The sequence below is a fragment of the Myotis lucifugus genome, unplaced genomic scaffold (genome assembly GCF_000147115.1).
Source record: "Myotis lucifugus unplaced genomic scaffold, Myoluc2.0 scaffold_35, whole genome shotgun sequence".
Classification (NCBI taxonomy): domain Eukaryota; kingdom Metazoa; phylum Chordata; class Mammalia; order Chiroptera; family Vespertilionidae; genus Myotis; species Myotis lucifugus.
In genome coordinates this window covers 541,712-563,322 of record NW_005871083.1, presented here as the reverse complement: position 1 = coordinate 563,322, position 21,611 = coordinate 541,712, and the positions used below count along the sequence as shown (strand labels likewise).

The 21,611-nt window shown below is 49.9% G+C and overlaps 1 protein-coding gene across 2 annotated transcripts; it reads left to right on the top strand.

Moving 5' to 3' along the window:
* The first annotated feature begins 128 nt into the window (after positions 1 to 128).
* On the top strand, positions 129 to 20,624 carry IRF8 (interferon regulatory factor 8). Of its 2 annotated transcripts, none has more exons than XM_014454288.2 (9): positions 129 to 187; positions 3,591 to 3,765; positions 7,685 to 7,868; positions 10,286 to 10,374; positions 11,747 to 11,852; positions 12,968 to 13,018; positions 18,092 to 18,478; positions 19,480 to 19,595; positions 20,183 to 20,624. In XM_014454288.2, the coding sequence occupies exons 2-9, from the start codon at positions 3,592 to 3,594 to the stop codon at positions 20,357 to 20,359; spliced, it is 1,284 nt and encodes a 427-aa protein (XP_014309774.1). In that variant the 5' UTR covers positions 129 to 187; position 3,591; the 3' UTR covers positions 20,360 to 20,624. The 2 variants fall into 2 exon arrangements, with proteins under 2 accessions (XP_014309774.1, XP_006087067.1); XM_006087005.3 differs by having other exon boundaries at positions 163 to 187; positions 12,971 to 13,018; positions 20,183 to 20,525.
* The last annotated feature ends 987 nt before the right edge of the window (positions 20,625 to 21,611 follow it).

Genomic DNA, 21,611 nt, shown 5'->3' with positions numbered 1-21,611 from the left:
TCCGGAGGCCTTCGCGCGACCACTTAGGCGGGCGCGACCGGCGCGTGGCGTGTCGGGCCCGCCCCCGACCTTAAATACGCGCGGGCGCCGGAGCCTGCGGCCGCAGCTCCCGAGCGCGGCGGGCGAGCGTGGGAACGCGGGCGGCAGCACCGAAGGCGGGCGGCGGGCCGGGCGCGCACGGCTGCAGGTAGGTGGCCGGGGCGGGCGGGAGGGGATCAGGCGCCAGGTTTCTGGGGGGCCGAGGAGACAGCGCGCCGGCACTAGTGCAGCTGCCGCCTGGTTCCGAGCCGGCGCTGCCGCTTCCCCCAGCGCCCTCTGTTTTCTGCCCCCCCCCCCCCCCTATTTCTCAAGGTCCAAGTCGTTGATCATTATGCGGCTGCCCCTAAAAGGCTTTGATGCTTAAAAAAATCTCATTTTTCTTAAAATCTGGTTTGCATGGACGACTTTAGAATGGTTCATATAATGAAGGGAAATATTTACCCTTTATTATAAACCCCCCGTTGTCCCACTCAAATCCCACTACATGGAATGATAGTTGGAGGGTCATAGCGGTGAAGCTGTCCCATAACCAGTACTGCTTGTGCGGGTTAACTTGTGAAGGGGCAGACTGGATTTTTTTATTCTGATCGATGACAGGTTTTCTGAGTGAGGTTTGAGGTCCTTTGCTTCCACCATAGCCCAGGCTCCCCTGGCAAGAAGTCTGTATGGGGTCACAACTAACAAGACCATTTTTATGTAAAATGTCCCCAAGGCAAAGGGCAGACTGCGGTGAGAAGATGAAATGTATTACCCGGAGCTGTGAAGTGCTTCAGGAATGGAAACTAGAGACCGCATGTTCCAGGATTTTGAACGATTCCCCTAACATATGGAGGGATATAACACACTTTTTAAAACCTGTTAGGAGCCAGTCTGAGAGTTTCCTTTTGGATTGTGGCACGTTCCTCCATGTAAAGAATTAGGGGTGGTTTCGTTATTTTAGCAAGATTAGGGCCAGAGGGAGAAATGGCTCTGATGCTTTTGGGTCTCGTGGCGGCCAGGGCGGATGCCCAGGGGCCCTGAGAGGTGTGGGAGTAGGCGAGTCCTGCACCACCTGGCAGGTACATCCCGGAATTGGAATCGGGTTGGTTGGGCCCAGGGCAACCTCTTATCACCTGCCACCTGGGAAGCCTGACCCCCGGACTCATTTATAGGGTAGAGATTAACTCCAGATAGGACTTGGCCCATAAAGAGAATTATTACCTAAAAATCAAGGAAGAGGAAGTTATAAACATGTGACTGGGCTTATAAATTTTTCCTGGCTCAGCATTTGGTGGAATTAATTTGTTAGTGTTTAATAGATCATTATGGATCTTCATTGTATTAGAACCATAGGCTGTTTAGAATCTTGCAGGTGATCTCATTGAAAATTCAGGCGGGGCTGTCCATGTGCTGAGGTCTTATGATCTAACCGTGGTTTTTCTCTGCAGAGTAAAATAAGACCCCTTTGCTGGGGTTGGGGTGCCTTTCTGGGCCTCAGTTTTTCCATTTTTGAACCAAGCGGGGCTGGATTAGATGATTTCTAAAGTTGGTCCAGCTTTTATATTGTATGACTTACTCTCCCTCTTAATGCCAGCTCTCTTACTTTCTTTTCTCTTTTCTTTTCCTCATAAATCACCAAGAGAGTTGTCTTTAACAATTTTGGGGTTATAAATCCATTAAAAATCCCTCCAAGAAGGTGTTGATCACTTTCTGGAAAAATTCCCATACAAACAAAATATTGCTTTTCATTTCAGGATGCTCCTGGAACATGAACTCTAGTTCATGAACCTTGTACTAAGGGGGTGAGCAAAACGCTAGTGAACAGGAACATGTCCTTCAATAGACAGATCCACAGACACTAACCTTTCTCTTGTGCTCTGGCCCCGCTCCCTGTCCCCCACACAGCTCCTTCCCCAAGGAGTGGACAGTCTCCCGCCTTTCCAGCAGGAGAGACCCATAGGAATGTGCCCCCTGCCAAGTTACTTTCTGGGAGGAACTTGGTGGTGTCGTTTCATTTCTCTCATTAGGTGCTCCTCCCAAATTTGTCCCGTGTTTATAAACGCAAGGGACTGTTTTAGAATTCTGGGACACGAGCTCCATTCACTTTGCACGTGAGGAGAATCTCAGAGAGAGTTTCAAACAGCTCAGCCAGGTCAAGTTAGAGAAAAGCCTTTGGCTGGAGCCTACGGTTTTCAAATTGAAGCCCAATGACCATTCCACACACTTCACCCCTTTTCCATACACAAGGGGGCAGTTGGGGCTATTGGATGAAAAGGTTACATTGGGTGCTCACAGGACCTCACCTCCTTCTCAGGACCTGGATGCCCTCTCTGACCCCATAGCCACCTGCAGAACTTTTATAACTTGTTGCTTTATGGACCAGCGTGGCTCTAGATGTGACCATATTCTTGGGGACATTATGTCTTGTCACTGCTGATGGTTTCAAACTTGTTTGCCAGAAGAGGTCACATTTTAATCAGAAGAATAGAAATGCCTTTTTTTTTTTTTGGGTGGGCGTCTGTCCAACTGCCTAGGGGATTCCCACCCCTGTTCTTGTAAACGTGGGCTGAGAGCTGATACGGCATGATTGCTTTCTCTTTTCTCTGTGCTGTGGGGACAGCTGTCTGCTCTGGCAGAATGTTCTCCCAAAGGATGTCTTTGGGCACCTTGGGATGGTGAGGTCCCCTGGTTTTGGCACCTTCTGGAAGAGTCTATCGGGCTAACTTTGTCTGTAGCCACAGCTGATTTCCTCACGCTTGTCTGCTATCTCCCAGTTGGTCAGAAGAGTTCCTGAGGAAGAAAGTTGGGGTAATAATAACAACATCTGTATTTAGAGAACTCTTCAAAGGTCCAGATGTTTTCTACACATTGTCTGAGCCCTCCTTACAACGATGCCAAGTACTGACAGTTGTCCCCGAGTTTCAGCCAGTGTGGCTGACACTTCAGTGTTAAAAGATGCTCCCAGGCCACCCAGCTGAGAGATGGCGGGATTTGAATGGGACCTCCGCTCTGCCCTTCCCAAACTCATGCTGTTACCACTAAACCAGCTGTGAAGGAACAATCTAGAGGGATAGCCTGAGACTTTCCTCTTTCTTGGAGATCACAAATGTCCTATTTGCTCACGAACACTGGTCAAACGGGGCATCGAGCAGTGGAATTGGCTCTTAGAGCGATGGGTGCTCATGGAAGGGACCTGCAAATGTAAAAATGACTTTTCCCTATCTCGTGCTAAAAATGGAATGATGCCTTAGATGTGCCTGAAAGGAAACCTGGGGTAAAAGCTGGAAGGACACAACCAGAACAGTAGGTGGGGCCAACCTCTGGGTGAAGGACAGCTGCCGAGTTCCCAGGGAGCTTTCGGTTTTCATTCAGGGCTCTGAGTCCTGGAGGCAGGCATTGTCTTCTCAGGGCAGGCGGCCGGAGTCCTGGATCTGCGGGTTTCCCCCAGCTGGCCCCTGCGTTGCCGCCCTCTGATTTTCCCATTAGTTCTTCTGGGCTGTTAAGTACCTGGGGTGCTGTGATGAATGAGACAGTGCTTGTAATGTCTGAGAATATGTTATTTTCTTTCTAAGGATGTGTGACCGGAACGGAGGCCGGAGGCTTCGGCAGTGGCTGATTGAGCAAATTGACAGCAACATGTACCCAGGGCTGATTTGGGAAAACGACGAGAAGAGCATGTTCCGGATCCCTTGGAAACACGCTGGCAAACAAGATTATAATCAGGAAGTGGATGCCTCCATTTTCAAGGTAAAGGCTGGGCTTCCCTCCCCTGACCATGAGCGTAGCTTCTGTCTTCCCTCACCGGCTGGTGGAGGTGTTGAGTGACAACTTTTCTTATTTGCTTGAAAATTAACCCAATTTTTAAAAACAAACATTGATTGAGTGCAGAATGTGTCTAAAAAAATATACCATGTGATTTTGCAGCTATTATGTGATTTAATCACTTTGAGGTCAGTTGTAGAGTGGTGCCTTTTCTGATGAGATTAAGGACACTTTCTTCATTCTTGCAAAGTAACTTCTGGTTGGCAATGTAGGGTCAGCTCAGTGAGAGAGACACCATCTGTCACTGCTTCCGGCCTGGGTCAGATGGGATGTCCTGCTGCAGGTGCCTAGAAATAGTCTCCTTCCCTTGAGAATGGTGAGCACCCCAAGCACTGAGGGACTTGCTGTTGGGTTCTACCATTTGCACGGTGACTGCCAGCATTGGTTGGGGGTTTGCTCTGTGGCAGGCCTGGCCCCACAGGGTTTGAGTTTTCCTCTCACACAGTCCTCTGCAGGAGGTGCTGTCCTTGTCCTTGTTCTGTAGAGGCACTGAGAGGAGAAGTGACCTGTTTAAGATCTCACAGCTCTTGGATGATGGAGCCAGCATTGAACCCAGGCAGCCCCCCTCTGAGCCCACACTCCCAAGCTCCAGCAGTACTGAGAAACAGGTTTCTTGCCATTGCACCTAGTACCCTTAGATTCAGGCCGAGGAGCCAGGAGCCAGAGCAGCACAGCTCTGCAGCCTAGTGGGTCACCAGAATCCTGTCCCCCCCCCACCCCCCCGCCACCCGCCCTGCTCCCTGGGGTGCTTCTCTAAGGCTCCAGAAGTGCAGTCTCCATCCCCTGAAGAGACTTGTAGCCCTAGTCAAGGTGAGCCCAGGCTTCCATTTTTGCAAACAGATGCACCACAGGTGGTCTGACTCAGAGCCCCGTTTGCAAACTGCTGCTGCTGCTGTGTGCTGGTTCTGTGGGCATTTGGGCCTTTCCCATCACACTGCTCCCTGCTTCAGCTTATGCTCTGGGGGTGATGCCCACCGAACCGGGACAGGGAGGGGACAGTGAGTGATATGGAGGAGGAGTGCAGAGGCTGAGTTGTGAAGGGCCAGAACCAGACCTGCGACCTCGGATGAATGAGGGGAATGAGGCCCTGCGGGACCCCTTGGCAACACCAGACTCAGCCAGGGATGACTGTCTTCTGACACAAAATGACCAAAGATCATACCTTGGCCTCAGAGTGGGGTCTAAGTAGGTCAAAGTTGGCTTATGAGGCATTTCCGTCCTTCAGTTCTCTTTCTGACGTTTGCAGTGGGGCCACACATGTAGCAATTCTATTAAGTTTGTCACCTGGGGTTGCAGGGCTCTTTGAGAATCGGATGCCAACTACTGGCGCTCTCCAAGGAGAGTGGGCACCTGTGGATGTTTTGCACTCACCTTCAAGGGGTCCCATGTGGCCTGCATGTCCAGCAGATTTTTTTTTTTCCCATCAAGGACCCCAGATCAGTAGTCTGGGTTCTGCCAGGTTTTTGAGCTGCTAGTGCATCCTTTCTCATTCATGGGGGGATGCGGATTCCTCTCTGATAGAGGTTTTTCACCTTTAGCGTTATGGTGAACTTCTCTTGGGAATGACTCTAGCTAAATTTAAACAGTGTTAGGTTCCACCTGGTCAGCTGGGAGTTCTAGATCAGCGGTCGCCAACCTTTCGGACCTCACAGACCACCAGTGGTCCGCGGGCCACCGGTTGGCGACTGCTGTTCTAGATTATCAATGGCTATCAGCCGGGGCTCCTCAGCTGGACATCTAAGGCCAGATTGTTCCTTGTTGCGGGGTCGTCCTGTGCACTGTGGGGTATTTGGCAGCATGCCTGACCTTACCGACGAGATGCCAGCAGCACCTGCCCCCCACATGTGACAACCAAAAATGCCTCCGACATTGCCAGATGCTCCCCGGGGCGTGCTCTCCCCTTTCACATTGGGAGCCCCTCGAGGAGCTGACCATGGCCAGGAAGGGCAGATTGAAGCAGAAGTGTGGGGTGCGGAGGGCACAGTCGCAGGTTGACCATCAGTAAAACTTCTTCAGGAGGAGAGTAGAGAGGGCTGGACCAGTAGGCTGCATAACCCCGGCTTGTGGCTTGCTGGAGGAGATGCAAGGCCGTTCCCTTCACACTGCTCCCTGCTTCAGCTTCTGCTCTGGGGGTAATGAAATAAAGCCCCAGATTTATGTATCTTATGCAATGTTCTGCATGGCCGTTTCAACAGCGTTGAGAAAAATGTGCAAGATTCCCAATGTTTCCGTTGATTACGCAGTCGCTCAGTGTGGCAATCTGAAATGAGTGTACAATCTCAGCAGGAATGGGGGCGGGAGGGAGACAGGGCGCCCACCCAGAGCTGGGCGGCCACGGGGAGGGTGACAGCCTGGGCTGGTGAAATACAGGTGGGAAGGAGCCATCTCTGAGTTGCGCTAGCTCACGCCATCCTCTGATGGGCGTTTCTCTGTCCGCCAAATGTGCCCGCTATTGGAAGGAGTCAGGCAGGCCTTGGTGAGATAGAGCCATTTAGGGCTTTTCTGGTGAAGTGGAGCACCCTTTAGTTCCATACAAAGACCACCTTTTAAAAATGTCTGAGTTAAAACCAGTTTGTTTTTCTGCCTTAATAAGTGGGTCTTCAGAATCTACTTATACCAGAGACCCCTTCACTGTCCGCAGGCGTCATCCTGAGGTCGGCTTCATGGAGGGGACCAGAGATGGGAGATTGAAAGGACATTGAGCGCAGTTTGTACCACCCCTGGTGTACTGATGAGGCCCTGATAGCAGCTCATACTTATTTTTTTTAAAAAAGTATTTTGCTTCTTTTTCATAATGTTCAGGGTGGAAATTGAGTTAAGGGGTTCTTGACAGATCTCCCAGCGGGGTGATATCTTAGACCCAGCCCGAGAACCCTGGAAAGAACTCAGTGCAGGCTGGAAGCCGGTCTCTGCATTTCATGAGCTCCCAGGGGATTGCCATTAAGTCAAGAACAGCTGGCATTTAATCCCATACAGGGTCACCTCGGGAAGTTACCCCTTGGAATTGCAATTTCCCAAGTGGGGTTGAGAATTTCCTCTAGCTCTGGTATTATTTTAGGTTGGAAGATTCTGCCTAATGCCAAAGGTTATTTTCACCTGACAGTAGTGACCTAATTGGTGTGTTCTGTATTCCAATTTTGAAATTAAAACTATGTCCCTTCACACCTTTGATTTAAAAACAAACAAACAACAGTGCCCCATTCTACCTCTGACCTTAAGTTTCCAGTTTTGTATCTTTGTTCCTAGTTCAGAGTCTAAGGTTTGGAGAGGTCAGAAAACAGAGCTGTGAAAAACCCAACAGAGTGAGAGACTATTTCATTGCATTTTAAACAGCGCCTGGGGAGGTGGGGGGGAAGGCTAGAATAAATGCCAAAATGCAAAACACAATTTCTATTAAAAGTAGCAGGGCAGTCAGTGGATGACCACACTCAGAATTTTTGCAAATGTTTCCTTCTCATGCTAAATTTTCATGCCAGGGGTTGATTAAAAAAACACACACACACAAATTGTTCTTTGTTTTGAACATTCTAGTGAAACCATGTGCACTTCCTCCTTGTGCTACTTGACCTCAGGCTCCTCCTGGCTCGCTGGTCCAGGGAAGGAATTGTGTTGGCCTGAGTTTCAGTTTCAGCTCAGCTGGGAGATCTTGGGGTCCCCTTCCTGGCCTGGGTCTTTTTACATCTGTCCGAGAAAGTGGTCTGATTGAGGCCTGGAATTCCTTGAATGAGAGTTGATGGCTAAAAATGGCTCTCAGGAGGGCGAGCAAGTACTGGTGGGGACGGTGACCATGGATATCTGTGGCCGAGGGGCTGACTGTTTCATGTACTGCTTTCTCTCCTTTCAGGCCTGGGCGGTTTTTAAAGGGAAATTTAAGGAAGGGGACAAAGCTGAACCAGCCACATGGAAGACAAGGCTACGCTGCGCTTTAAACAAGAGTCCAGATTTTGAGGAAGTGACAGACCGGTCCCAGCTGGACATTTCTGAGCCATACAAAGTTTACCGCATCGTCCCAGAGGAAGAGCAAAAATGTAACTATCCTGGATGGGCACTCAGTCCAACAGAGGCCGCAAGGCCCAGGCCTAGGGTGGAAGCCGCCCACCCACAGGGTCTGGGGCAAGTGGTTTCAGCTAAACAAAATAGTTCTCTCCTTTGTATAAGGAATTCTCTTCCCACTGACCTCACCCGCCATCTGCTGACCAAGTGGCAGCTTCCAGTTGAGTGAGAGGTGGCGCCGATGGAAGGAAAGGGCGGGAGATTGGGTGGCAGCCAGCTCTGCTGGCCTGGAGGCTGCAGGATATCCCTGGACTCAGGGATGAGATTGGGCAGGAGCGGGGATCCTCTGACAGTGTGGAAGGAATTCCTTTTGTTTTCTAGCAACTCTGAGAGGAGGCTAGGGGACCATCAGGTGGACAAAGAAGGGATGGCTGACTGAGGTACAGAGTGAAGTTCTTGAATGAATTTTTGGATGATGACACTTAGTTTCATTGCTATGACTCAACACTGTCAGAGCCTGGTCATTGTTTAGGAATTCAGGATGTGATGATTCCTGAAGTTTCTTCCAGCTCTGTAATCCCAGGAAAGCATCTGTGAAGAATTCAAAGCAGGGATAGCAACAACGTGCTGCCCATCTCCCAAGGCCTGATACCCATGCTCCGGTCAGACATCACTAATCAACCAGGATGTATGGAGCTCGAATCTGGCCCCAGAATCCTTTTCAAAGTGGTGTGCTGTGCAGCTGCCATGAATCGGAGCTGGCCCATGAGATAAAATCTAATTGCCACCTCTGGTTTAAAACATTTGTTAACACATTGATTTTCTTAGCCATTAGATGTAGCAATTAGAATATGGGCATGGCATCCTTTTCTCCTTCAAAGAAGTCCAGTAAGGCCTGAAAGAGAGAGAATTCTCTGGTAAGGGCTATGTAGAAATTCTAAGTTTGAGTTCTTCCCACTGTGGGAAGGTTAAAAATGTTGATGGGTAATTTTAAAAAAGTTAAAATTGTGACCCTAACAAATATATGGTGAACCTGGATCAGAGAGTTACTTGACTCATTAGTGAGGGAACCAGCTCGATGACAAAGATTGATTGACAGAATATGCCACACTGGCATACATGGTCAGTGCAGGTCGGAGGCGGAGGCTGGCACTACACCGCAGTTTGGGAGTTATCTTTTCTGCTGGTCGTTTTTAGCTTAATTGCCTGTCCATTAACACCTGGCTTTCCTGAGTCTGAAGTCTAATCAATAGTCAGTATGGAGTCAAACTGACCTGGACAATCAGATGACCCTTAGGGGAGACCTCTTGGATAATCCTCTGGAGTGGTTTCAAAAGGCCAGTCATCTTTTTGCTTTATTTCCCAGTTTTGGAAATATGTACATATTTCCAATATGTAAATATTTTTTGTCACCACAAAGTAAATTGTGGTTTGAAGTAATGGAGAAGTTTCTCTTACTCCTCTACCCCCAGGAGCAGCCAAGCTTGAACTGGCAGGTGACCCCAACTTGTTTATAGATGGGGCACAGCCAGCATCACCTGCAAGGGTGGATGTTAAAGAAGCAGGTTCTCAGTGGGGGCAGAGAGGCATGGCATTTGCATAAAGTCTACATGGACCCATTCTCCTCTGTACTTCAGTAGTTTGCAAGCTACATTGGGGGTGCCCCACCTGCCCCCTACTTCCCCCATCAACAGCTTCTAGGTGAATTCTTGAATCTATCAAAGTGGAATAAAAGTTCAGCGAGGATGAAACAATAGGCCAATTTTGTAGCTCGCTGGGACTAATGTTATAATACATCTCACACTGATAAACTTATGGCTGGGGAAGAGGCATAAGAGTGAGGAGGAGACTAGCCTGATCCAGAGAGCTTGTTGTGGAAATGCTCACGTGCCTTTAGTGATTCCTGACGGAGGCAGGTTCGAACTGGGCCTGGGTGAGTCTTTGCCGTGCCGTGCATGTGCGTGGAGTGTGTGTGTGTGTGTGCAGATGCACACGTGTACTGATATATTTGGAAAGGCTAAAAGGAGATTTCCTGCCAATTAACTTAAAAAAAAAAGAATCTAACCTGCAAACATATTTTGCCAGGAAACCTTTGAGTGCCTACAAGTGCCCCAGCTTGTAAATTTAACCTCTGCAGGGCGGTAGACACCTGGTGTAAAGGGGCTCTGATATGCATTCATTTGAGATCCCCACAACCAGAAGGAAGAGACCCAAGTGCTCTTTGGCCTCTAAGTGTTAGAAACAACAACAACCAACTTCTCTCTTTTGATTCTGCTGATCAGATGACTGAAGAAGCATGGGAAAAAAATGTCTAGGCCTTTCCCAAACCAGGGAAGATACTTTTATTTCCTTCCACTCAGCATTTAGAAACAAACCACTGATGGCCTCAGTGATGGTAGGGATGCCTCAGAGCTCTGGCCACATTTTGTCATGTTTGTCTGCTTTTCCATAGGCAAATTAGGCGTGTCGACTCCTGGCTGTGTGAATGAAGTCACTGAGATGGAATGTGGTCACTCTGAAATTGATGAGCTGATCAAGGAGGTAAGTGGGGCAGCGTTTCCGGAGGTCTGGCCCGACAGCAGAAGGCATTGTTCTTGCTCTACCAAGACATCCAGAGTCTCAGGCTCTCCCAGCAAACCTTGTCTCTGCCCCAGCAGAGAGAGAACGTGGGGACTGGGCCACCTGTGTGAGGCCAGCCTCCGCCAGCCGGTCAGCCCGTTCGCCTGGTGTCCAGTCCTTAATCCCAAGGGCTGGGGAGAGTGCTTGCTCTGTGTCAGTGATGCTCCCCCAAGCTCTGGATTTTCATACTTAAACCTTCTGAATGCCAGTCTTTTGTAATGCACCCTATATTTTCGTACCTTCTTAGCATGCTGCAGTGAACAATATGGGAACTTTCCTTCCTGCTTAGGGTTGTTCCTATGGCATGATTATTGTACTAGCTTTCATGGCTGGTGGGCTGCCCGTCTTCCAATACACAGCTTTTCATCCTTGATGGGTTAGAACGCCATATAACCAAGCTTGTTAGAATTGTACGTAAAGTCATAGTTAATAGGCTATAAGTAAAGGCTTAATGGGGTCCTAGGCAATGGGTATTTGAATACCAATTTTAGCTCTTTGGGTGCCATTTTCTTCTACCTTTAGCCTTTTAACTATGTTTTTATGGCTGTTACAGGGTGGACATTGCATAGCTAAAATAATCCCACACAGCCCTTGTAAAAGGTGGTGGGGGTGCTATATAAATTCTTCTTAATTCACATAGCAATGCTAGAATCCTTGGGAGTGGCTTGGTGGTCAGGAAATGCAGATAACAAAATATAATCTACTCTGAGCTGCCTGACTTTTCTGTACATGGCAGCTTTTACGTGTCTGCGTGGTCTTTGGCAGCAGATCAGCGGAATTCCTGGTTTCCTGTCACTCCAACTATGTCCCGTTTTCCATGAGGCTTTTCTGCTGACTCAGCGAAGAGAGTGAAATAACAGGATTGGTGCACCAGGATCACAGGAAAAGCAGATTTCAAAAACGTTTCCTAACTGGATTTACCAACCTCCTTTAAGAAAGGGGTCCGAGATGGGGAGTTGAGACATGGTGTATTGAGTGAGATTCACGAAAGCGTGGCAGAGTCCATTCAGTGTCAGGGGCGCTGGGTTCCCAGAACCAGCAACAGGCAGTTTTAGGAAAAGGTCAATAACCTTATTATTAAGGGCCCTGAAGAGGTTAGTAATTCAGTTACGTAGTTTGATCACTGAGCATCCTGGATCTTTCAAGATACAAGTAAAACTTCCCTTTTGTCTTATGAGCTAACGGTGACAATATGGTCTTAGTTAAGCATTAGTCTTTCATCTTTACAACTCTGGGGTCCTGCTTTGGAAGCCTAGTGACTGTGCTGCTCTCTGTCTTGTTCCCGGTCGCACAGCGTCCTGTGGATGAGTACATGGGGATGGTCAAAAGGAGCCCTTCCCCGCCTGAGGCCTGCAGGAATCAGCTCCTCCCAGACTGGTGGATGCAGCAGCCCAGCGCAGGTGAGGATGGGAGTCCAGACCACTCCCAGTGCTTGGGGGCTGGACGTGTTTGAATGGTTTCAGCCTTATAGCAGCCGGGGTGGGGTGGGGACCGGATGGGGGTACTGCTATGATCTCTATTTTATTGGTGGTGACTGCCTCCCAGGAAGACACATGTGTCCTTCCCATAGGAGGTGTCTGCTTCCTGCGCGGCTCCTGGGGAGGTCAGAGGGGAGGGAGTGCAGTGAACTTCTCCAGGACCATAGGGGATTCACAGCTCTGGGCCACGTTAGGTCTGTTCAGTCCTCCATCCAGTTTCTTCAGACATTAGGGACCTCTCAGAGCCAAGCACAGCCCAGAGCAGCGGCTGGAGAGCAGGAGAGCTCCGGAACGGGCACTTGCTCGCTCAGCCCTGGATTTGAGTCCCCTGTCAGAAGTTGCATATCGTATATTAGGCTCAGTTTCCTCATGACAAATGGAGACATCAGGACTGACCCTACAGGGCCTGGAAGCTAAATGAGGCATTCACCTTCTTATTAGCTCCTGACGACCCGCCCCCTCCACCACTGCTTGAAATGACCCTCCCTCCGGGAGCATGAGTGCCTTTGCTCCCTTACTTGGCCTCTCCCCCACTGTCCCCTGTGGGAGACCCGGAGGCGGTCGCTAGCCTAATGGGCCTCAACGGTTGTGGGTGTGGGGTGGTGCCAAATCAGGGGCCCTGGAGAGCCCCCCTCCCTGTGCCAGCAGCACCTCTGAGAAAGCTAGCTCGGGCTGGGCTCCCCTTCAAGTCAAGCCCTGGCTGGTGGACACGCAGTCCCCCGGTATTTTGGGAGCAGGGGGAAGGAAGCGTGGCCCCACAATGTCACACTGACACATGGTCAGAAATCCCACAGCACAGAGGAAGTCTCCCCCCTCCATGCTGGTTGGGTTGAGGTCTGGTTTTCTGCGTTTATGAAACATAGGTCGCCGCACTGAGAGGGAAAAACACCGAATTCAGCGGAAGCCTGTGGCAGGGCCTCAGGAGCACGCCATATGCGGCTTTTTAAGAAACTTTTGGAGAGGGGGAGCATTTGGGTTGCTTCCCCTGCACACAACCGAGTGTGGCTGGATCTGAGTCTGCTTTTCTCTTCCTCCAGCAGGCTTGCCGCTGGTGCCGGGTTACGCCGCCTATGATGCACAGCATTCAGGTACGAAGTGCTCTGGGCCAGGCCGGGTGGGGGGCATTCTGAAGACAAAACTCGAAGGACCTGTGTGGGTTCTTGAGGGCCCCTGGATGAGCATGATCTGGTGTCAGAAGTCGGGCACCTGATTCCTCCTTTTGGTTTGGGAGTGAGCAAGTGGCTGGCCTCTTTGAGAGTCTTCTTGGACTGGACCAACAAATAGATCAGAAGAGCTCTTTGCAGGTGTAACTATAGGGGAGAAAGAGTGTGGGGACAGACACACTCAAGGCCCAGCTCTGCCCCTGTCATGTGACCCCAGGCAAAGTAATTGAACCACTTGGGACCTCAGGCTTCTCATCTGTAGAGTAGGGACAACAGTAGCAACTACCTCATGGGAATGTTGTGAGGGTCAAACACAGTGTTATTAAAACTTTCTGGTAGGGACATATTGGTCAATGGATGTCACCAGTGACAGTTTGTTTTACTCTCTCCCACCTAAGTTTATAACAATAACAATGCTAATAACGATAATGGTGGCGATGATGCTGGTGATGATGGTGGTGATGATGGTGATGATGGTGATAAAGATGATGGTGGTGATGATGGTGGTGGTGATGATGGTGGTGATGATGATGGTAATGATGGTGATGGTGATGGTAATGATGGTGATAAAGATGATGATGGTGGTGATGATGTTGGTGATGATGGTGGTGGTGGTTGACATTAGTGAATGCTAACTGGGTCCAGGATCATCAGTGAGACTTTCATGGTGGTGGTGGTTGACATTAGTGAATGCTAACTGGGTCCAGGATCATCAGTGAGACTTTCATGGCCTAATCTCATCATCACTTTCCACCACCCCTAGGTAGGTGCTGTTATTTCCGTTTCACCAGCTCAGAAACCCCTGATCACATAACTTGTGGGCCACAGAGCAGGGTGTGGCCCCAGGCTGTTCCATCCCTGCTCCTGCCCCAGATGACAGAGGTGGTCTCTGTGCCACATTGTTGTCTAATTACATTGGGGACTCGGACCGAGTTCCTGCCAGTGGCTCCTGGAATTTACATTCAGGCTCGTTGATGGTGTCTTCAGAGCAAAGGAAGCTGGTGTCTTCCCCCAAAGCGGCAGGTTCTGTGAGAAGGGGGCAGCCTGACTCCTCAAGATGGGCCACATAATGTTGGGGCCGGAGACCCCAGGCCTCCTGGCACAGAGGGGGAAACGGGGCGCAGAGAGAAGAGCCTTGACCACGGCCCTCATGGGATGAGTGTTTTTGGGTGGAAGAGGCAGGTTCTCACCCAGGCAAGAAAATTGTAAAGCAAACGATGCTCCCATTCATCGAGCCCTTGCCCATTGCACAGCGGCCCTGGGAGCGGGGACTGTTATAATTCTGGCTTCACAGATGAGGAAACTGAGGCTTAGTGGTTAAATCTCTCACCTCAGATCACACAGCTGGTAAGTGGGGTTGCTGGGTTCAAACCCAGGCATCTGGCTTCAAGTCTGTTTTTAGATTTATGCTGGTCAGCCACCATGCTCACCAGAGGCTCAGCTCCTGGAGGCCCTGGGTCATGGGACCGGGCCTTTGACCTGGTTAGCTGTGGGCTATGGCCCCGGGAGTCTGCTGACCAGCGCTTCCCGGGGGCAGGAGAGTAGTCTGGCAGTGTCTGGGCGAGAAGACATGGTCTGAGGAGGAAGCTTCCTCAGTTATTCCAGAGCTGTCTCAGCACACAGCAGGTGGAATGACTCGCAAAGAGAATCCTACACCGATCCTCTAGAACAGTGGTTCTCAACCTTCCTAGTGCCGCGACCCTTTAATACAGCTCCTCATGTTGTGGTGACCCCCAATTTCATTCTTACAAATTGAACATAATTAAAGCATAGTGATTAATCACAAAAACAATATGTAATTATATATGTGTTTTCCGATGGTCTTAGGTGACCCCTGTGAAAGGGTCGTTTGACCCCCAAAGGGGTCGCGACCCACAGGTTGAGAACCGCTGCTCTAGAAGTTGTGGACTTTGGTACCTCTGCTCGGTTCACACAACCCCTCCCCCCATGTAAATAAGTTGTCAGGAGCCCCCAGTTCTTACCCCTATAGGGACAGGCGATATAATGGTGAAGTGTCAGGAGAAGGACAACAGGGAGTGGCAGAGACTGTGGCAAAGTGGAGGGGCCACCCTCCTCTGGGCTGCTTGTGGTTCCTGCCCAGTGGACTTACAGACCCAGCCAGGCTCAATTTTCCCATTTTAGGAACCAGAGGTGTGGATTTTTAGGTGAAATTTTCCTATATAAAAGGTTGGCAGCAAATTTGTGTGAGCAGCACCTCACTGTGCTGGTGGATCCACACATGTCTGTGGCTGCCGTTCGTGCTCTTAACTGTATGTATTTGAAATAATTGGGGTGAAGTACAATGTTTGAAACTGACAGTGTGACTTGGAGCTTAAGAATACAGATGTTGTGCCCTGGCTGGTGTGGGTCAGTTGGTTGAGCATTGTTCCATGCACCGAAAGATCACTGGTTCAATTCCCAGTCAGGACACATACCCAGGTTTCAGGTTCGATCCCCAGTCAGGGTGGATATGGGAAGCAACTGATGAGTGTTTCTCTCTCTCTCTCCCTCTCCCTATCTCTCTCTCAAATCAATTAAAAAAAAAGAACTCAGATGTGGAGCCAGTCTGCTAGGGAGGGAGTGCATCCAGGCTCCCCAATTAGCAATCGTGCCATTGACAACAATCACCTTAACCTGTCTATGACTCAGTTTTCTCACCTGGAAAATGGGTATAATTTTAATAGTCTCTACCTCATGGGATTGTTGTGAGGATTAAATGTGCTAATAGGTCTAAAGCACTGGGAACAGCACTTGGGATGTGCTGTGTAGACCAGGGACTGTGGCTTATAACTTCAGGGTCTCATCTATATAGCTAATCTTTTGTCCTGTTACCCCAATTTGTTTAATAACCACTTATACGGTGCTGACATATGCTAAGTACAAATGCAAGCTCATTTAATCCTCACAGTAACCCAGTGAAGTGGGAGTATTATTATCTCCACTTTGCTGATGGAGAAACTGTGGCACAGAGTAGGGAAGCCGCTGCCCAAGGTCACACAGCTGAGATACAGAGTGTGAGCTCTGCTGCCACTGTGGTCAGACTGTCCCCTGGCAGGGCTGTCCTTGGTGGGCGGGTGGATGTAACGGGAGCAGGACAGGGTTGCAGCGTCCTGCAACCTTAGGATTGCCAAGGGCTGGACTGAGTAACTGGAGGCCCTTGATGAGTGGCTTCTGCTCTGTGGGTCTCCACTGCTCGCCTGTATGGCACAGTGAGCCATGGCTCAGGCCCTTCTGGCTTGAATCTCCTCTGAGCCTAAGCTGTCCCCTGGCGTTGGGGTCATTAGGACAGCCCTGCCTGGACATCTGGCACACCTGTCCATTGCTCCTGAAGTTCATACAGCAAGAGACACTAGAGTGAAATAAGGCCACAGCCATGACAGGGCAAAGGGGCAGAGTGGCGGCAGAGTCATCTGGTGTGTTTCATCCATTGGGACAAAGTTCAGAATTGTTTCAGAGTGAAGGAAGTGGAATGTGTCAAGTCATCAGGCGATGCGGACATGGCAGACTTGGAGGTGGGAGGATGGTGAGTGGGGGGTAATGACACAGGGAGTCGGATGCTAGTGCTGCTTCTTACATACTGGGTGACTCCATCTGGGCCTTAGTTTCCCCAAATATCAAATAAATGAGTTGGACTGGAGCCCCTGCAGCTCTGATTCCAGGCCCTGCGTGAGTCTAGACTCCCATTAACGCCAACATGGGAGGAAATGGAGCCTGTGGGGAGTCCTAGTATTTGACTGAGCAAATGATTCTTGAGCAAAGCCCGTAGGAGCGTCCAGGGAATTGTAAGTGCACAGCAGCATGAACCCAGTTGAGGTAGGTGGCCCCCACAGGGCTGCCCCTGACGGTTGTGCAGGTGTGCGCTGCACAAGTGTAGGGGGCACCATGGCGTTGGGCAGCTCACAGCTCATGTGGCTCAAGGGATCAGCCCCAGATTGGTCTTAAAGGGTTCCCCAAACTCACCAAGCTCATTGATAGCGCATGTACTTCTCATAGTTTAAGGCTATTAAAATGCAGATTTCTCTAGGAGTATCCCTGAATTGAGCTGTTGTCTTTATTCCTCCCTTAGTTTAGAGGTTCCCAAACTTTAGACACTTGAGCCCCACCTTTCACACTTTGGTTTTCATATCTGGGTATCCCCTGGACTATCATGAATGTCCTGTTTTTCTCTACATCTTTTTAAAACTTAAATTTACTGTAAAATGGGGGCCATCTGTCATTGCCTGGAAAAGGAGAACCAGTGTCACTGCTATAAGTAGGAAGTCAGAGGTCAAAGCACATTCACTGAAGACCAGATATTCTGTTTAGAGATTCTGGCCAAAGCCTGCCCCTTGGTTAGAGGGAGGTTGTCAGCATGAGTGTTAAAGATCTGCCGGCACCAAAGCGGGGCTTTGTTTCTCAGTGATCAGAGATTGAGAGCATAGACATACATGTATTGTACACGGTTGCCTAGTTCTATAGCTGTATATACTCTAGAACAATGTAGCCTGTTGTCTACATTCATAATGGAAGGATATGCTAGGTCTGAATTCGAGGTTAGTGAAAATAAAGAGATATCTTTTTTCTTGACCAATTCACAGTCCCCTGGATTTCAAATTAAGAATCGATGTTACATATTATAACATAGCAGTGGTATAGCAGTGCCTGTGAGGGGGAGCCAGTTTCCTAGGAGAGTAAGTTGTTCAAACCTCGTCACTCTCAGGGTGACTGATAAATTGTGGCAGCTGTCAGCCCTTCCCAGTGGTAGGGAGCTCACTCTAATGGTTTTCTATATTTGGAATCATTGGTTTCCTTAGCAATTCTGTGTGCTTATTCAGGCTTATAAAATTATTATTTCTAGAAAGAGTGCATGAACTTCCCAGAATGCCAGAAAGGTCCTGGACACACAGACAGTTAGGCTCCCCCAGTTTGGGAGGAAGAAAGGCTCTGGGCATTTCCCCAGGAAGGACCAGGGAACCCCCTTCCCCTCAGCCCCTGACCTGTCCCCCCCTTTCCCCACAGTCTTCTCCCAGATGGTCATCAGCTTCTACTACGGGGGCAAGCTGGTGGGCCAGACCACCACTACCTGCCCCGAGGGCTGCTGCCTGTCCCTGAGCCAGCCGGGCCTGCCCAGCACCAAGCTGTATGGGTCGGAGGGCCTGGAGCTGGTGCGCTTCCCGCCTGCGGACACCATCCCCAGCGAGCGGCAGAGGCAGGTGACGCGGAAGCTGTTCGGGCACCTGGAGCGAGGCGTGGTGCTGCACAGTAACCGGCAGGGCGTGCTGGTCAAGCGGCTGTGCCAGGGCCGCGTGTTCTACAGCGGCAACGCCGTGCTGTGCAAGGACAGGCCCAACAAGCTGGAGCGCGACGAGGTGGTCAAGGTCTTCGACACCAGTCAGTTCTTCCGAGGTCTGTACACTGTCACCTTGCTGCCTGTGTCTTTTTTCCCCCCTAAATATATTTTTATTTATTTCAGAAAGAAAGGGAGAGGGACTGAGAGATAGAAACATCAATGATGAGAGAGAATCATTGATCAGCTGCCTCCTGCACGCCCCACACTGGGGATCGAGCCTGCAACCCAGGCACGTGCCCTGACTGGGGATCGAACTGTGACCTCCTGGTTCACAAGTCGACGCTCAACCACTGAGCCACGCCGTCTGGGCTGCTGCCTGTATCTTAAAGATCAGGCCTTCTTCCCAGGGCCATTTGTCGCCCACAGTCCCCATGGGGATATGTAGGGGCTAGAGGCACAGCTGCAGCAGGGGTGCCCCCTGTACTTGAATTCTCCTCTGCACTTTCTTTTGCTGAGTGATCCTGGGGAAACCTCTCCATGCCTGGACTTCCGGCGTGTAGAATGAGAGGAGCAGTACAGCAGCTTCCTCGAACAGCTGTTGGGAGCATTAGGAACTTAGCACCTTGCAGCTCTGTATGAACTGTCCCTACACCCTGGGAGCTGGTTAGAAAGCATTTCCTTCCATATGCCTTTGGGGCAGAATCTGCATCTTGGCCAGGCCCCGGGGGTTTGTGTGTGTGGACCTTGTAAACACTGAGTCCTCGGGACCACGCCCCCACACAGAAGTGCTGCATATCAGCCATGGTTATTCTGTGAGGCATACAATTCGGTTCCCACTGTGTGTGTTCCTCCTAGGGGTCAGGGTGTCCGAAACCAATCAGTCAGGCTGCCTGCAGCACTGCCTGGGAACCCTTCTCTGTGCTCCAAAGCTCTCTGCTTCTCTCACTCTTACAGCCAGGAGCTAGTGGCACAGCTCTCCCGCCTCCTGGCCTGAGAACTCCTGGAGGCCTCCCGGAGAAGGGGCCCAGGCAAGGTGGGCGAGGTGGCGTGTGTGAGCTCAGGTGTGAAAGCATCGAGGAGTTGCAAACGCCCGCCCTTCCTCCTCGTGTCTTTCCAGAGCTGCAGCACTTCTACAACAACCAGAGCCGGCTTCCCGACAGCAGGGTGGTGCTGTGCTTCGGAGAGGAGTTTCCAGATATGACCCCATTGCGCTCCAAACTCATCCTCGTGCAGGTAAGAACAGGCAGCTTCAGGGCTTGTGGCCAGATCTCCCAGCCCACACATCAGGACCCAGCTTATCCTTGGGCGGAAGAACAGGCAGCAGGGACTGGGGTGAAGAACAGGCAGCAGGGGCAGGCCTGGCGAGACCTTCACGTGGCAGCAATGGATTCTTGCCACTGCCGAGCCACCTCCTGCTCCAGGACTCTCACAGTCTGTGTTCTCCCCTGCCCTTTCTTTGTGTGGTTTGTTTTTCAAAATCAAAACCTCCTTTCCAGAAGGATTCCACCCTGCCTTAAGGCCTAAGTGACCTTAATAAGGGTTTTACAAGCCCTTATTTAACCGCCGTCAAAGGAATGCAGCTCTAATAGTGGAGTTCTGGACACTGGCTAGCCAAGTGGGGGACAATATTGAAAAAGCATACATAGGAGTCTTTGTAGGGATACTGCTTTCTCTTTCTTTGCATCTCCTTATTCGGGGTTCATTCATTTGGGACTCACATGCTAGCTTTAGACGGGAGCAATCCAAGAATCTGGCTGGGGTCAAAGGAAGTCCCACCTCACTTCCCATCTCCAACTCTGACCTGTGCACCATCCCTCTAGATCGAGCAACTCTATGTCCGGCAGCTGGTGGAAGAAGCCATGAAGACCTGTGGCGCTGGGTCCATGATGCAGGCTCCCGAGGAGCCCCAGCCAGACCAGGTCTTCCGGATGTTTCCAGATATTTGTGCCTCCCACCAGAGACCCTTTTTCAGAGAAAACCAACAGATCACAGTTTAAGTCTCTCTCTTGGGCACCCCACCCCGCCCACATCTCACAGTTCATTATTACAATTACTGTTGTAATTATTTAAGGATATAGATCCCTCTGACCTGGGGTGGGATGCCTCACTCTGCTCTTAATTTAGTAAGGGCGTTCTCTGAGGGCTCCACGTTCAAAGCGAAGTTGTGTCTAAGTTCTATCGTTCAGAAGCTCACACCAAGTGGTCTGCATGGTGTAACTAGAACCTCTGATTAAAACGTTTGTTTCCTGTATTGTCCCCTAATTATCATTAGTTGCTATGATCCTTCAGCATTTTGGGATAATTGATATTTCCCAAGGCTTTCATTCACTTTGACTAGCACCTCGTTGCTTGCAGTAAAGAAACGTGGGGACCAACTTGTGAAGACAAGTCTGCTTTCCGTCTTTATCTTCTGTTAGAGCTATAGATTTATGATTTCATGTGCTTGATTCGATGTGAGGTGCTTTTGGACTTTTAAGCATGTTGATAAGATTTAAAAATACATTAACAAGTACTTTAATAAGTATTATTAAGCTTCCCTTTAATAAGTGAAAGCAAGCGCTCTTGGCGAGTTTGGAGAATGTACATTCTTCCCGGAATCCGGTGCTAGGAAAGCGTTTCCGTCACCGTGTGACCTGGTGTGTTCTGATTTTCAGACAGCGGAAGGTTTCCCTTCGGCACACTGTTGCAGGAAGCTTAGAGCTAAATGTATTTTTTCATTTCTGTAATGAAGTCATCCCAGATAACCTCTCCGGCTGCTTCTTTCTAAATGGTTTTGACCTGTTTTTAAAATATTTGTAATTTTAATCGTCCAATTATAAACTGCTTTGCAGCTTTTCTTCCCCCCCCCTTCTTTCCATAAAGTGGGCAGGATAGAAAGCACGCGTTCAAAATAAAGGGTGTCCTTCCCTCCCCCAAATGTCTGCACACTTTAACAGCTGACAGCTCAATTGCTGTTTCTTTTCATATTTAACCCATTGGAATTAATAATTATTCAAAGTGTGTCTACATTTTTTGGGGACACCTTGTATAATTGTGGATTTTATGAGCCTTTTGCTTGTACCTTGATTCAGTCACTCCATTCACCAGCCGGTGGTGTTGAGTGTGAAGCCATGGCTAGAGTGGATTGGGGATGTGGACGACACGTGTTGCCTGTCACCACTACACTGGTCTTGGGGTGAGCTGTGGCTGGGGGAATGCCTTCCCCCATCGCTACCACTCCTCCACGCCCCCACTGCACACCAAATTCTT

What these genes read in the sequence shown, in the direction of transcription:
- IRF8 (XM_014454288.2), top strand. Translation starts at nt 3,592, where the DNA reads ATGTGTGACCGGAACGGAGGCCGGAGGCTTCGGCAGTGGCTGATTGAG. An exon ending in GATGCAGCAGCCCAGCGCAG is followed by an intron (nt 11,853 to 12,967) that starts GTGAGGATGGGA and finishes CTCTTCCTCCAG; the next exon opens with CAGGCTTGCCGCTGGTGCCG. An exon ending in CTATGATGCACAGCATTCAG is followed by an intron (nt 13,019 to 18,091) that starts GTACGAAGTGCT and finishes CTTTCCCCACAG; the next exon opens with TCTTCTCCCAGATGGTCATC.